This window comes from Acipenser ruthenus, chromosome 3 (assembly GCF_902713425.1).
Source record: "Acipenser ruthenus chromosome 3, fAciRut3.2 maternal haplotype, whole genome shotgun sequence".
In the NCBI taxonomy this organism is placed as follows: domain Eukaryota; kingdom Metazoa; phylum Chordata; class Actinopteri; order Acipenseriformes; family Acipenseridae; genus Acipenser; species Acipenser ruthenus.
Window position 1 is genome coordinate 16438724 of NC_081191.1, and position 12743 is coordinate 16451466.

The 12743-nt window shown below is 37.6% G+C and overlaps 1 protein-coding gene across 5 annotated transcripts in view; it reads left to right on the plus strand.

The window, feature by feature from the left end:
* Nucleotides 1-1329: 1329 nt before the first annotated feature.
* LOC117394303 (intermembrane lipid transfer protein VPS13B-like) overlaps nucleotides 1330-12743 on the plus strand; it is a 370657-nt gene continuing 359243 nt past the window's right edge. For 2 of the 5 annotated variants that reach the window (XM_059012617.1, XM_059012618.1), the window contains exons 1-3: nucleotides 1330-1495; nucleotides 2148-2311; nucleotides 4681-4824. In XM_059012617.1, coding sequence (XP_058868600.1) covers nucleotides 2165-2311; nucleotides 4681-4824 — 291 coding nt within the window. In that variant the 5' untranslated portion in view covers nucleotides 1330-1495; nucleotides 2148-2164. The remainder of the gene's footprint in view (nucleotides 1496-2147; nucleotides 2312-4680; nucleotides 4825-12743) is intronic. The other 3 variants (XM_033992431.3, XM_033992429.3, XM_059012619.1) reach the window with 2 other exon arrangements.

The window sequence follows — 12743 nt, forward strand, 5'->3', positions numbered from 1 at the left end:
TGCTAATATATGTATATATATTTATATTTTAATTTTTAACATGAAACGCAGTTGAGTAATGTTAAGCTCAGTCTTCAGCTGCCGAGTTTCTGATTCCAGGGAAGTGGTGAGCCGACTTCCAGCAATGAAATTGCAAGGGAACTGCAGAAAAACTCGAGAGAGAGAGCTCTTAAGAGTCAATCACACAACTGGAAAGAGGTTAGCTTATCTACCTGTTCGAGAAAGGCAAAAGAGACTGAAGTCTCCATGCAGTGACTATTTATTACCTCAGGAGGCGGAACCGAGGAAATCACTCCACGGAGGGGCCTATTGGCAGCTTTGATATAAAATGCTCAGTAAATACCTAACAAGGAGGCATATCCCGAAAGTATTGTTTTGGTGGTCATCTTCAAATTGAAAGGGAACCAAGATTAACTAATCTTACCAGTGTTCTACATGAAAATGATCACCCCTTGCTCCTAAATTGTGTAAAACCGGTAATTATACAGATTACTGTGCTCTTGTCGTGATAGTTATATGTCCAAGCTCTTGGGAGTGGAACTGCCTTGTGGTAGTACCTTTGTAGAATTGTGAGTAGAACCAATATGCATGCTGAATAATGACACTACAATTACTCTGCAGTGGTATGATGTCTGAACAGTTTCCAGTAAAACCATGTAACTATTAAATAATAATAAAACATTTGGATAAAAAGGTCATTGGTTATTTATTTTTCCCCCCCCGATTCCAGTATTCTGACCTAGTATAACATAGCAAGAAGTGGTGTAGTGGCTGGAGCAAGCCTATGGACTAGGTGCTTGGATAATTACAGCTAAACCAGAAGTTATTATATATATATATATATATATATATATATATATATATATATATATATATATTTTTTTTTTTTTTAAAGAGTAGAATGCACTTAGTTATTGTAAAATTAACATTACTGTGGTGCACTATTTAACATGGTGCACCAATACTGCCGTAGAAAAGTACTAGCATTGCAGTGCTGCACAGTGCAGTATTCTGTCCCGCACCTAAACCACCCCTGTCTGCTTCCTGAAAATCAACTTAGAAATACAGAAAGCAGGCTGCTAGCCTGTTGTCTTCAACCGGTTTGACAAAACACTATTGCAAGAACGGCATCGTTTTATAAAAAGTTAGTCCACAGACATGTGCAGAATTCTCACACGCCACATCACAAGCAAGGCACCATTGCGCAGCTTTTACTCATAGACATTAGTCTTCCTAAAACAGCTTTGTCCATCAACGAGACACATGTTTTTGTCTCATTTTGCCAGACACTCATCCAAAAGCGAAACTGTCAGCATAACAGTCACGCAGCCAACTCGCTTACGTTCGGTAAGCTGCATCACGATAGGAAATGACCTATTAGTGGCGGAAGTGGTGCACTACGGAAGAGAGCGGTAGTGCTGTTGTTATTTTCCTGGTGCGGAATGAGTAACATCGTGGACAGGTGAATCTTCTAGAAACTGTCGCTCTAAATAAAGTAAGCATAAAAAACATTGTGTGAATAACTAGATTGTAGAGTTTTGGGTGTTTCGCTTGCTGCCGTTTGTTCCTGCTGTTCATACATTGTGGTATTGCAAATAAGTAAACAGTGACGTGTAATTGTTGGGAGGGGGTAAACAGCACGATGTAATTCTGCTGAGTATTTGTGGTGTACAACTGCTTGAAATATCTTTTTTTTATGTTTATGCCTTTAACCTTAGATTCTTCTCGGCAAATGAAAAGGCTAGTGTCTGTGTATATGCAACGTTTTATTTGAATAAAATACATGGAAAGACCACTCCCCTCCTGCCTCCACTACAAGTAATTTGAATCCGACTTATACTGACAAAAGAGTGAAAACTAAGAAACTGGATAAGATGTTTTGGTAAAACTTGGATCCACAGACTTGAACTTTATAAAAGCGATCCAGCTGCTCTGTGATAACAAGTTATTGAAGGTTTTTAGTTCGCACATACGTAGAATATCAAAACGGTACCCTCAAATGACCAGGGCATTTAATTAGAATTAGTTTAATTTATTATCGTACTGCTGTGATTGCTCGTTAATCAATTCAAAGTTAGTTATCACATGAAAGCAAATAGGTGTGAGCAGCTGTATGAATCTGATATTTTCTTTCTTTACATCACTAGCACCAAGGCTCTCCACAATGTTGGAGTCTTACGTTACTCCACTTTTGATGAGCTATGTCGATCGCTACATTAAAAACCTGAAGCCATCAGACCTGCAGTTGTCACTGTGGGGAGGAGATGTGGTTCTCAGCAAACTGGATCTAAAGCTGGATGTCCTAGAGCAGGTATGTCATACTGCCTTGAACTCAAGCAGCACAGTGCTGTGACTTCATCTGCAGGGGAGAATGACAGGGGTATATCAGTGTGTGTGTAGTTGTCCAGCAAGGCCTAGGTGTTTTTCCACTCAAACAATAGAGGAGTCTTTTTCTGCAGGACTAAGAACACATTGCACTCAGATTAAGTAGTGCCCCCACATATATTTCACAGCTTGGTTTTAGGATTACTTTATGACTAATACAGTGTTTATACCATAGCCAGCTTGGTTGCCAGACAAATCACCTTTCAAACACATTTGGACTCAACTTGAGCCGAAACTCCCCTCGTCCCCTAAACTAAAGTCTTCCACATTGTTACTTTCTGACACTAACACATCAGGCGATGTAGATTTTTTTTATTTTTTTAAATTATTATTTATTATTATTATTATTATTATTATTATTATTATTATTATTATTATTATTATATATTTTTTATAGTAAATGTTTTATCGTGACATAGAACAAATATGGACACTGAGGTGTTCAAGGAAGTTTTCTGGGACCAAATGGTTTAAAAAAAAAACCTGACTGCTCTGTGTTTTAAGAAGATTGAAAACATTTTATTCAGTTAGAAAAATCTTTGTTCAGTTTTTCCAGGATAATGTTACTATGAGGTAAAGCTCTCAACACACGATTTAGCTGTCGCTGACAATATTAACATTACACTTAGCCATGTGTTCAACACTTAGATATGGGTGCAAAGTTACAGATGCATGTAAATGTAAACCTGTTAGTAAGAATTAATACTTTGAAAAGCCTAGTTTTACACCTGTTAACATAATTTAAATACCCCAAATTAGTTCTTAGTAGTTTATTGTAGTTTAAGATGGAGCATTCCGTTTTTCACAAGAGTTTCCTGTGTAGCCATGGACTGAAAAGTCTTCAATATTGATTCTGACTTCTTTAAGGGAACATGTTTTTCTTCTTTTTGGTCTTTGAGTCAACAAGAAAAACAGGATACACAAAGGTGCCAGTGTACAATGTATGTATTGTGTTGTATAGTGCAGGGTTAGAAACGCCTGCTCACCTGAGGTGAATTAAATCTGATGAGGACTAGTTGATATCTGTGTCTTAGTAGTCCTCTGGGTGAGTACTTTTTTTTTTCTTTTTTAATTTAGTCATCGCCAATGTTTTTTTACTCCAAGTTTCTCCTCAATTTGGAATGCCCATTTATTATTTTTTTATCCTGGTTCACCGCTGCAACCCCCCGGCGACTCGGGAAATGGAAGCTGAAACACACGTCCTCCGAAATGTGTTCCCGCCAATCCATCAATCCACAGCGAAGCCACCAAACCTATAGTGCTGGAGGACAACACAGAACTGAATGGCTCCACTGCAGACCCACAGGCGCCCTATCAGCCACAGTGTAGTCGCTGGTGCACGGTCAACCGTGGATTGCCCTGCCGACCTGATTCCTGATTCCCCCCCCCCCCCCGGCAAATTGTGCGCCATCTGGACGGGTACTTAAAACAGTTATACAGTCACGTTCACTGTCTTGCGTTAAAAAAAAAAATGCAGGAAAAATGCAATTTTCTAACGGGGTGGTGAATAAGCATTCATTATGCTTACAAAATAGTCACTCGGAACTGGAACCTCCTTTCATCTCCCCTGCAATGCCAGTCCCACTTAATGACGTTACATTTGTGTTCTCCCTCTGCGTAGGATGGAAAGTTTTAAGCCGCCCCTCCCACCTGGCGGTGCTCGGCCAATTGTGCGCCGCCCCCTGGGAACACCCGTCCACAGTGGAATAGCCTGGACTCGAACCAGCGACTACCAGGCTATAGGGCGCATCCTACACTCCACACGGAGCGCCTTTACTGGATGCGCCACTCGGGAGCCCCCTGGATTCTTACAACTTGAAAGTTGCTTTAAAGCTTAACACTTACACTTGACCCACATGAATGATCTTTTATAGTTTCCTTTTCAAAAACACAATACAGATGAGACTCCGTTAAATGCTATAAAGTAGTGCACAAGTTTTTATGTTTTTTTTTTAAAATATTCAGCAGGGTAAAAAAAAATCACCATTCTGATGGATTTTAACACTATTTTGTCTGATAAGGCTGCTTTGGAATTTAAATTACTAGGGTTATTGAAATCTATTGCCTCCTTGGTATTTGGTAGGTCTTCAATTGAAAGTCAATTTTTCTTCAGAAGTAATAGTGATTTTAAACAATGCAATGTGTTGTACTGCTTGTTTTTAAGATTTTATTGAGCCCTGAATTTCATGGATGTTTTATTTTGCTGAATTTCAGAAGAAACCGTAAGAAATGCAACAAAAAACAAATCACAATTTTCAAGTTTTTTAAAAATGCTTTTTTGTTTTTGTTTTTTAGGAACTTAAACTGCCTTTTACGTTCCTGAGTGGACACATTCATGAGCTGCGGATCCATGTGCCATGGACAAAACTAGGTTCCGAACCAGTGGTCATTACCATCAACACCATGGAGTGCATTTTAAAACTTAAGGAAGGGGCCCAGGTTAGTAATGCTATTGATCATCCTTTTTTAATACACTCTCAATTAGGGATGCACCGAATCCAGGATTCGGTTTCAGATTCGGCCCGAATACCTACTTTTTGAGCAGGGTTCAAATTTGGCCGAATACTTAGGATTCGGTGAACCAAATCCGAATCCTGTATCCGCCCAGACGCACATCCATTTTAATACATCCCTCCAATGTGTTCAGTTCTTCTTTAAATAAGACACGATTCCGGTATTGAACGTAACTGTTGTATTAAATAACAAGATCACGTTTGATGAACTCTGTCGCAGCTCTCGACTCCATAAATTACTGGTGGCACACACACTACATGCAGCTGCTGAATGCAAACATACCCCTGTATGCAACAGCACATTCACATCACACTTTTCATGGAATAAAGTTATGCAGTAAACCTGTAATGTATAGTAACGGCAAACTTTTGTAAACTTTTGTGCTTTGTTGCTTTGTCCGAGACGTGTTCTAGAGATCATACTGAGAGAAAAAAAAATTAAAAAATCAGTGCACAGAAATATATATTTTTTGTAACTTTACAAGTGTCAGATGTGCAAGACGTTGTTGAACAATATGCTTTAGGAAATTACATTTTACGTTACTGTAATGTGCCAATACAAGTTAAACCATTTGGGATCTGCTGTGTTTTATTCAAATAATTTAAAAACTATTTCGTAGCATATTTGATATGTGTTACACACACGGTGCATTTAAATCAACGTGAGTTTTATTTCACAGGGAGATTCAGTTCACTTATCACTGATAGGGCCCTGCGTTTTACGCGACCTGCTTTCTTAGGCTGCACTGCTCCGCAAGGTGGTCATGTAGTCTGCTTAATTAAACCACTTAATGATTAATAATCTCCTGATTCCTTTAATCATCTCGATTAGTCATTCTATTAACGTGCATTGTTATAATATTAAAAAAAAATCACTGATTCCCAGAACAATTTATATAAAATACTGAAATCATAACATCAATGCTGTAACATATATATTACAAATATAACATAATAATAATAATAATAGTAATAATAATAATAATAATAATAATAATAATAATAATAATAATAGTAATAATGCTAGGTTGTTCGCAAGCAGCACATTAAGTGTCACTTACAGTTTCATGAAAGAAAATGTATCATGCATTAAATGGTGCTATTAAACTCAAGCATCGTCAGTTGGTTGACCCTGCCTTCTTTCATAGACTGATGTTCTGTAAAAACTTGGTCATAAGAAGAAACACTTCTTTCAGCATCTACATAATTGGTAACAACTGACAAATATATTTTAGCCTTTCATGTTAAATTAGGAAATAATTCTTCATCTTTAATCCAAACTTCATTCAAATTCATTCTACTGCCGTTTTCTTTTGAATATGGTAGGTATTTGTCCATTTGTGATTTACAGTCAACATCAAATCCTGGAATAGAATATAATGGGAGGGCTTCCAGATCCAAACTACATACTTGTTGTGGGTCAAATATCCTTACTGCCATCAAAAAGTTATGAGCTGGTTGAAAAAAATGTGGTTTCTTTTTGCATTGATCCGAGTTTTAGTAATTAGTCAGTTTTTCAGAAATGTCATGGAAGGTTTTTACACATAGTTTGTGTATTGTGGCGTCTGTGCTGTGTACCTCTTGTTCCATTGCTCGGTATGTATTTATTAATTCTGCAACTTTATTATATGTTTGATGGACTGTCACTTTACGGCTTTCAAAGCACTGAATCAGATCCAACAGTCCCTTGGCATGCGTTGCAATTAGGGAGAGTTGAGATTTTAAACTTTGCACATCTTTAAGCAATTTCTGGAGACCCTTTAACACTACGGTGTTTGGTGAAATGTGCATTTCCTTTTCCATGAAGCCTGCGTAAAAAGGGATGTATTTGGAATGATATTCAGCAGCAGAATACCAAGTGCCCCATCGTGTTATGCATGGCTCAGGTGGCAACGTTATGGGTAAAGTACAGCCTTCTTGTTGGATTGCTTCTGTCAGGTGGTCTTTAAAATGTAGTTTTCTGCGTGGGCAATGTTTAAACCAGATATTGCTGGCAAGGGCTATTATGTGGGCATTACAAATCAAATGTACTGTAACCTCGAAGAATGTTATTGTATGCCTTGATCATGTAACTGGCATTATCGGAGACAAATCCAGTCACATTATTCAAATTAACTGCAGATTAACTGTATCGGCTAATATTACTTTCAGTTCGAAGGTATTCGATAGTCCTTGGAGAACAAACAAAATGTGCAAAACATACTGATCTTTTGCATTTGTAGACTCGTCAGTAACTACAGATACACTGTCAGACATCTTTACCAGTTGTACAGTTTTCATCTTTCATACGTTTTTTACTGGAGGACGTCATCTCATAGCTGTGAATCTCAGCCTTTCCTTTTCTGTGTTTTTCTGATGATAAATGTCGGTCTGTTGTTGACTTTCGAGTGTGGTCCAAAGATAAATGGCAAGTTGTGCAAAATAAAATGATACCCATCGGTGTACAGAACACCAGGTGGATATTGTTGCGTGCGTTCACTCAATGAAATGCTTTTTGATTGCAGTGTCTTTGACTCCATGTTTAGGTCTCTCGATTTTTCTTTTAACGCATCAATTTATTCAATTACCATTTATACTCATCATAATTAGCTTTTATTTTTCTAATTAGTCAAAGCGTAATGTGTTGATTTCTTAATTGTGAATTCAATTACTATAACTGGAGTGGCTGCAGGGACTTCTAGGGGATAGCAGTTGAATTACATTTGGAAAAAAACAGGTTGCGTAAAACGCAGGACCCTACCACGGTAATTTTTTCCTCATAGCTCTCAGATAGGGTTGTCAACAGGCTCCAGAATCTCGGGACACTTAAGGCAGGTCAGGTTTTTTAACTCACCTCTCTAAACTGCAGTGTATTCGACATGTAAAGTGAGTGTGAATTGCTTCATCAGTTTAGTAAATGTACTTAGTTGTTTAATTGTGATGGTGATTTTATCCGGAGAGCCTCGTAACAACGATTAATCGTATTGCTTGATTTTTTTTATACAGTAAAACCAGTGCAACACCATTATTCTAGATAACTTTGCACTCACCTGCACTCTTTCATTTAACCTTGTGACAGCAGGTAAAGTTTCCATTTGTTTAATATTTCTTGCTTCACACAGTCCCGCCCAGTCAGAGACTCAGAAAGCCAATCAGCTGCTGGTTAGATTGATGGAAACAATCCTTGCAGGCAGGTGTGTGCTTTTGGTAACAATTAAGTAAAACAATTCAATTAACCTAGCGACAGTTCGCACAATTCACACCCTCTTTATTGAATACACAGAGTTGTAGTCAAAAGTTTACATGCCCCAACGGAAATTTATAATTTCTAGAATTTCTTAAAAACAAATATATAGTTTAGCTTTTGTGGATGAGGAAAAAAAAAAGTTACAAGAAATAACTCAAAAAATGCTAATTCAAAAGTATTCATACCCTAACAAAAAAAAAATGAAATTAATAGCTAATAGAGGCACCTTTAGCAATAATAACCTCTGTTTTAAGTGATTAGGCTATTTGCCAATGAGCTTTTGGCATGATTTTTGACCATTCTTCAACTCAAAATTGTTCCAGTTTATTCAAATTCCAAGGCTTCTCTTGTCCACAGCCTTTTTCATCTCATACCAAAGATCAGGAATTTGACTAGGCCATTCCAGAACCTTGATTTTATTCTTCTTTAACCATTCTGAATTAGATTTTGATATGTGCTTTGGATCGTTGTTGTGTTGGAACGTCCAGGTTTTGTAGCGGAGGGTTTTAGATGATTGGCCAATATCTTTTGATATGCTATGTAATCCATTTTACCATGTATTGGAACTACATTTCCTGTGCCATTACAGGAAAAAACAGCCCCACAGAAGGATATTACCACCTCCATAATTGACAGTAGCTGTAGTGTTCTTTCCTTTGTACACCTCACCAGACTTTCTCCAAACGTAATGACTATCAGCGTGACCAAGTAGCTTGATTTTTGTTTCTTCACACCACAAAACCTTTGACCAGAACTCATATCTATCATTCAAATGCTGTTTTGCAAACTTTAAGCGATTGTCCTTGTGATGTTTTCCTAAGAGACCTTTGCCATGCAATACTCCACCTATGGTTGAAATGGAAACCCCAGTCCCACTTGCAGTATCTATCACTTTGAATATCTTTGGCAGTCAATCTTAGATTGTTATTAACCTTCCTCACAATTCTTCTATTTGTTCATGTTTCTTCCAGACCGAGGGAGCGTTGTGCCAGTACCATGAGTCTTGTACTTCTTGATAATAGAAAATAGTTGAAATTGGGATACTCAAATGCTTGTAAATCTTCTTGTATCCTTCTCCAGCTTTATGACAATAAATAATTTTCTGCCTAAGGTCTTCAGATAGCTCTTTACTTATTCCCATATTGACTTATTGGTAATGACAGCAATCATCCTATGCCTATCCCTTTTATACTCTAAGAATGTTCACCTACAATCCATCATTTTCTAGACTTTTATAGAATTAGGTTCTGCATTATCATATTGAAATTTCTAGCACCTTGTACCCTCATAGCATCAAAGGGTATGAATACTTTTGAATTAGGATTTTTGGAGTTTTGCAAAAAAATTGCTGAAATAAATAATTGTAGACATCTATTTCCTGTAACTTTTTTTCCTCATCCACAAAAGCAAAACTTGTGCTCCAAAAGATTTTCCCTAAAATTATTTGTTTTTGAGAAATTTCTAGAAATTATACATCAAGGAGGCAGTGTGGTCCAGTGGTTTGTAACCAGAAGGTCACCTGTTCAAATCCCACCTCTGCCACTGACTGTCTCACTGTGTGATCCTGAACAAGCCACTTAACCTCCTTGTGCTCCGTCCTGCAGATGAGATGTTAAATCAATGTCCTATTGTAAGTAACTCTGCATATAATGCACAGTTCACAGCCTACCTCTGTAAAGCACTTTGGGATGGTGTTCCACTATGAAAGGTGCTATATAAAAATAAATATATCATATTATTATTATTTCCATTGGTGTATGTAAACTTTTGACTACAACTATATATATATATATAATTTGTAGCAAGGGGGGGGGGGTTAAAAATCTTCCCTGCCAAAAACATGCGAGTGTGTGGCTGTTCCCAAATGAGATAATTGGTGTCAATTGGGAACAGCCACAGACTATAAAAAGAGAGGAAAACGTAGCCTGTGAATGTGAACGTGTGGGTTGTAGTGCGTAGTGAATGGGTGATGCAGGTGCTCCAGACAAGGACAAACACAAAGTTCACGGTTCAAGTTCCTTTTTATTTCTTGAACAGGAATTAAATAATAAAGCTGGCTCTACCCAGCAATGGGTATTGCCAGCGCCAAAGACAAGGGTTTGCAGTCCCGAAATAATAATCCCAAAAGCATAACACAAACACAAACACATCTCCGGACAGTGCGTGCTCGAGTGCAGGTGCGGTGCTGGATACAATGATGCTGGTTAAGTGCAGGTGTGGTGAAGTCCGGGTGAGTCGCTGGCCTCAGGCTGCAGCTCCTAGATCCATGCTTAATCAGTCTGACAAAGACAAAACACATACGGTTGCAAAAACAAACAAAACACTTAACTATCCTTCCAAACAGTCCTTGTTTCCTTCCATCAACCACAACAAAGGAGCTGATTTATGGCGTCACGTCCCCCTAAAGTACCCTCAGCCCCGCCCCCTCCGATAGCTAGTTCAATCACGTCTCCGCCAATTCATGAATGAAACTTTGCTTACCGTACTAGGGCGGGGACTCCTGGTACCTTGACGCCATCCCTTTCCTGAATGGCCGGCTTCCGACTGCCCCCGGAATGAACTGCCGAAACATTCAGTACGGGGCACGCAATTCCTGCTGTACAGTGCTCTCACAGGTCGAGAGGGAGATTGTTGATTCAGATTCATTCGCTCTTTGTCACAGTGAATCATAGTGTTTTTGTTAAAATTGTGTGAAAGTTAGTCAGGGACCTGTTTATGTTTAGTAAGTGCGCCGAAGGAGAGAGGTGTTTATTTTTGTATTATTAAAAGTTTAAGGGGCAAACAAACCAAAGTGAGTGTAATTCTGTTAATTTATATATATATATATATATATATATATATATATATATATATATATATATATATTGTAACAAGACTTGCACCCACTCGGGTTCTTTGCCCCTTTAAAAACAGACCCAGGACACAGAAAATAGATTTTATTTAAGCGCAGACGTGCTATTTTCTTTAATAAAATAAACATTTTCTAAACAAAATAAACAAAACAAATACCTAGCTCTTTCTTGAGCACTAACTAAACACAACACTGGAACCTACATATAAAACAGGACAGCTAAGCTGTTTACCTGTGACACAAAACAAAACATTCAATCAAAAACAAAACAGGTTTACATTACCTTTTCTTTTGCTACGCTTGTGCACACAAACAAGCAGGCTCTCCACACAGCAGCCCTAAACAGACTGACTGCTTTCTTTAAATACCCTGCACCTGGCCCTAATTTACAGTGATAGCCAGGTGCAGGGGATCATTACTAATCAAACAATTAAACATAATTACGGCTTTTCAGCCTGTGTTCTTCTGGGAAGTGGTCTAGGCATTTTATATATATATATATATATATATATATATATATATATATATATATATATATATATATATATATACATAATGCAGGTCTCTAAAGGTAGGGATATGCATCCGCAGGGGGGGATAATAAAGCAAAGTGGATAGTGTATGCCATGGAAAATAGCTGACACTATACATCATCCAGAAATCCCTTTGTCCGCTAACACTACTGTAGACTGCTTTGAAATTGTTTCTGACATTCTCTGAATCCAATATCCAAATGTCTAATTAAAGCTAAATGAGGAATCTGCTTTGTTTAGTTTAGTGTAGCAACTCATTCGTTGCAGTGAGTCATTGTTCACTCATGAAGGACGCAGGCTATGCACTTAAGTCCCAGATGGATCTGCGTGTTTTGCTTTTGCCAAGATTCCTGGTTGTTGTTTCTCTCTCATCATTCCAGACATTTATTACACATACATGTATCCATCATATCTACTGCTTTTAAACAGATGTCAATTAATATTTTAAAAAATTGAAGAATGATGTAATGCATAAGTACAATGCCTTATATTTTGATCTTCATTTTCAGAGCAAATAACCATTGGAATTCAACATCAGTTTTCAATGACAAGCATATTTGGAATCTTAGTTATAAAAATGTCTGGCCATTCCTCTCCCCAGGGTTAGCAAATGCCCCTAATTTTGACAAGTAGTATTCTGTACAGGCTGTTTGCTCTGCGCCATTTTGTGCTAATGTGGTTAGAACAGCTCCAGAATCGCTTCCAAGCAATAGTTGACCATTTTCAGCTGACCAGTGCCTGTTTTCTTTCTTTCTCACACACAAGAATGAGACAAACAGTATTATCAGAAATGTCAGCAGGGGTAATTTTAATATTATATGTTGTTTTAGGTTTCAGAATACACCAGCTTATTATTATTATTTTTTTTTATCAGGGTCTGGTCAACTTAAAGATGCTTCCTTAAAAAGGAAATGTCTTATTTGCAGTGAAGGTTCCTAAAGTAACACTTTAGAGTATTACATATATCTATTGAAACACTTGTTTTCATATGACCCTTGCTTAGGACATACTTTAGTTATTGAGAGTATCTGAATCTGGAGCTATAAAGAGGCCACAGTCTGTCTGTCTACACCTAGGCATGTAATCCACACTTAAACTGTTATGTACATGTACTAAATAATCTGTATTTGGTAATGTAGATAATAGCCATTCTCTGTCTGTCCACTAATACACGTCACACTTGCATGTTTACATGTACGTAGAGGTTGATTATGTTCATATTTTCATGTTATTGA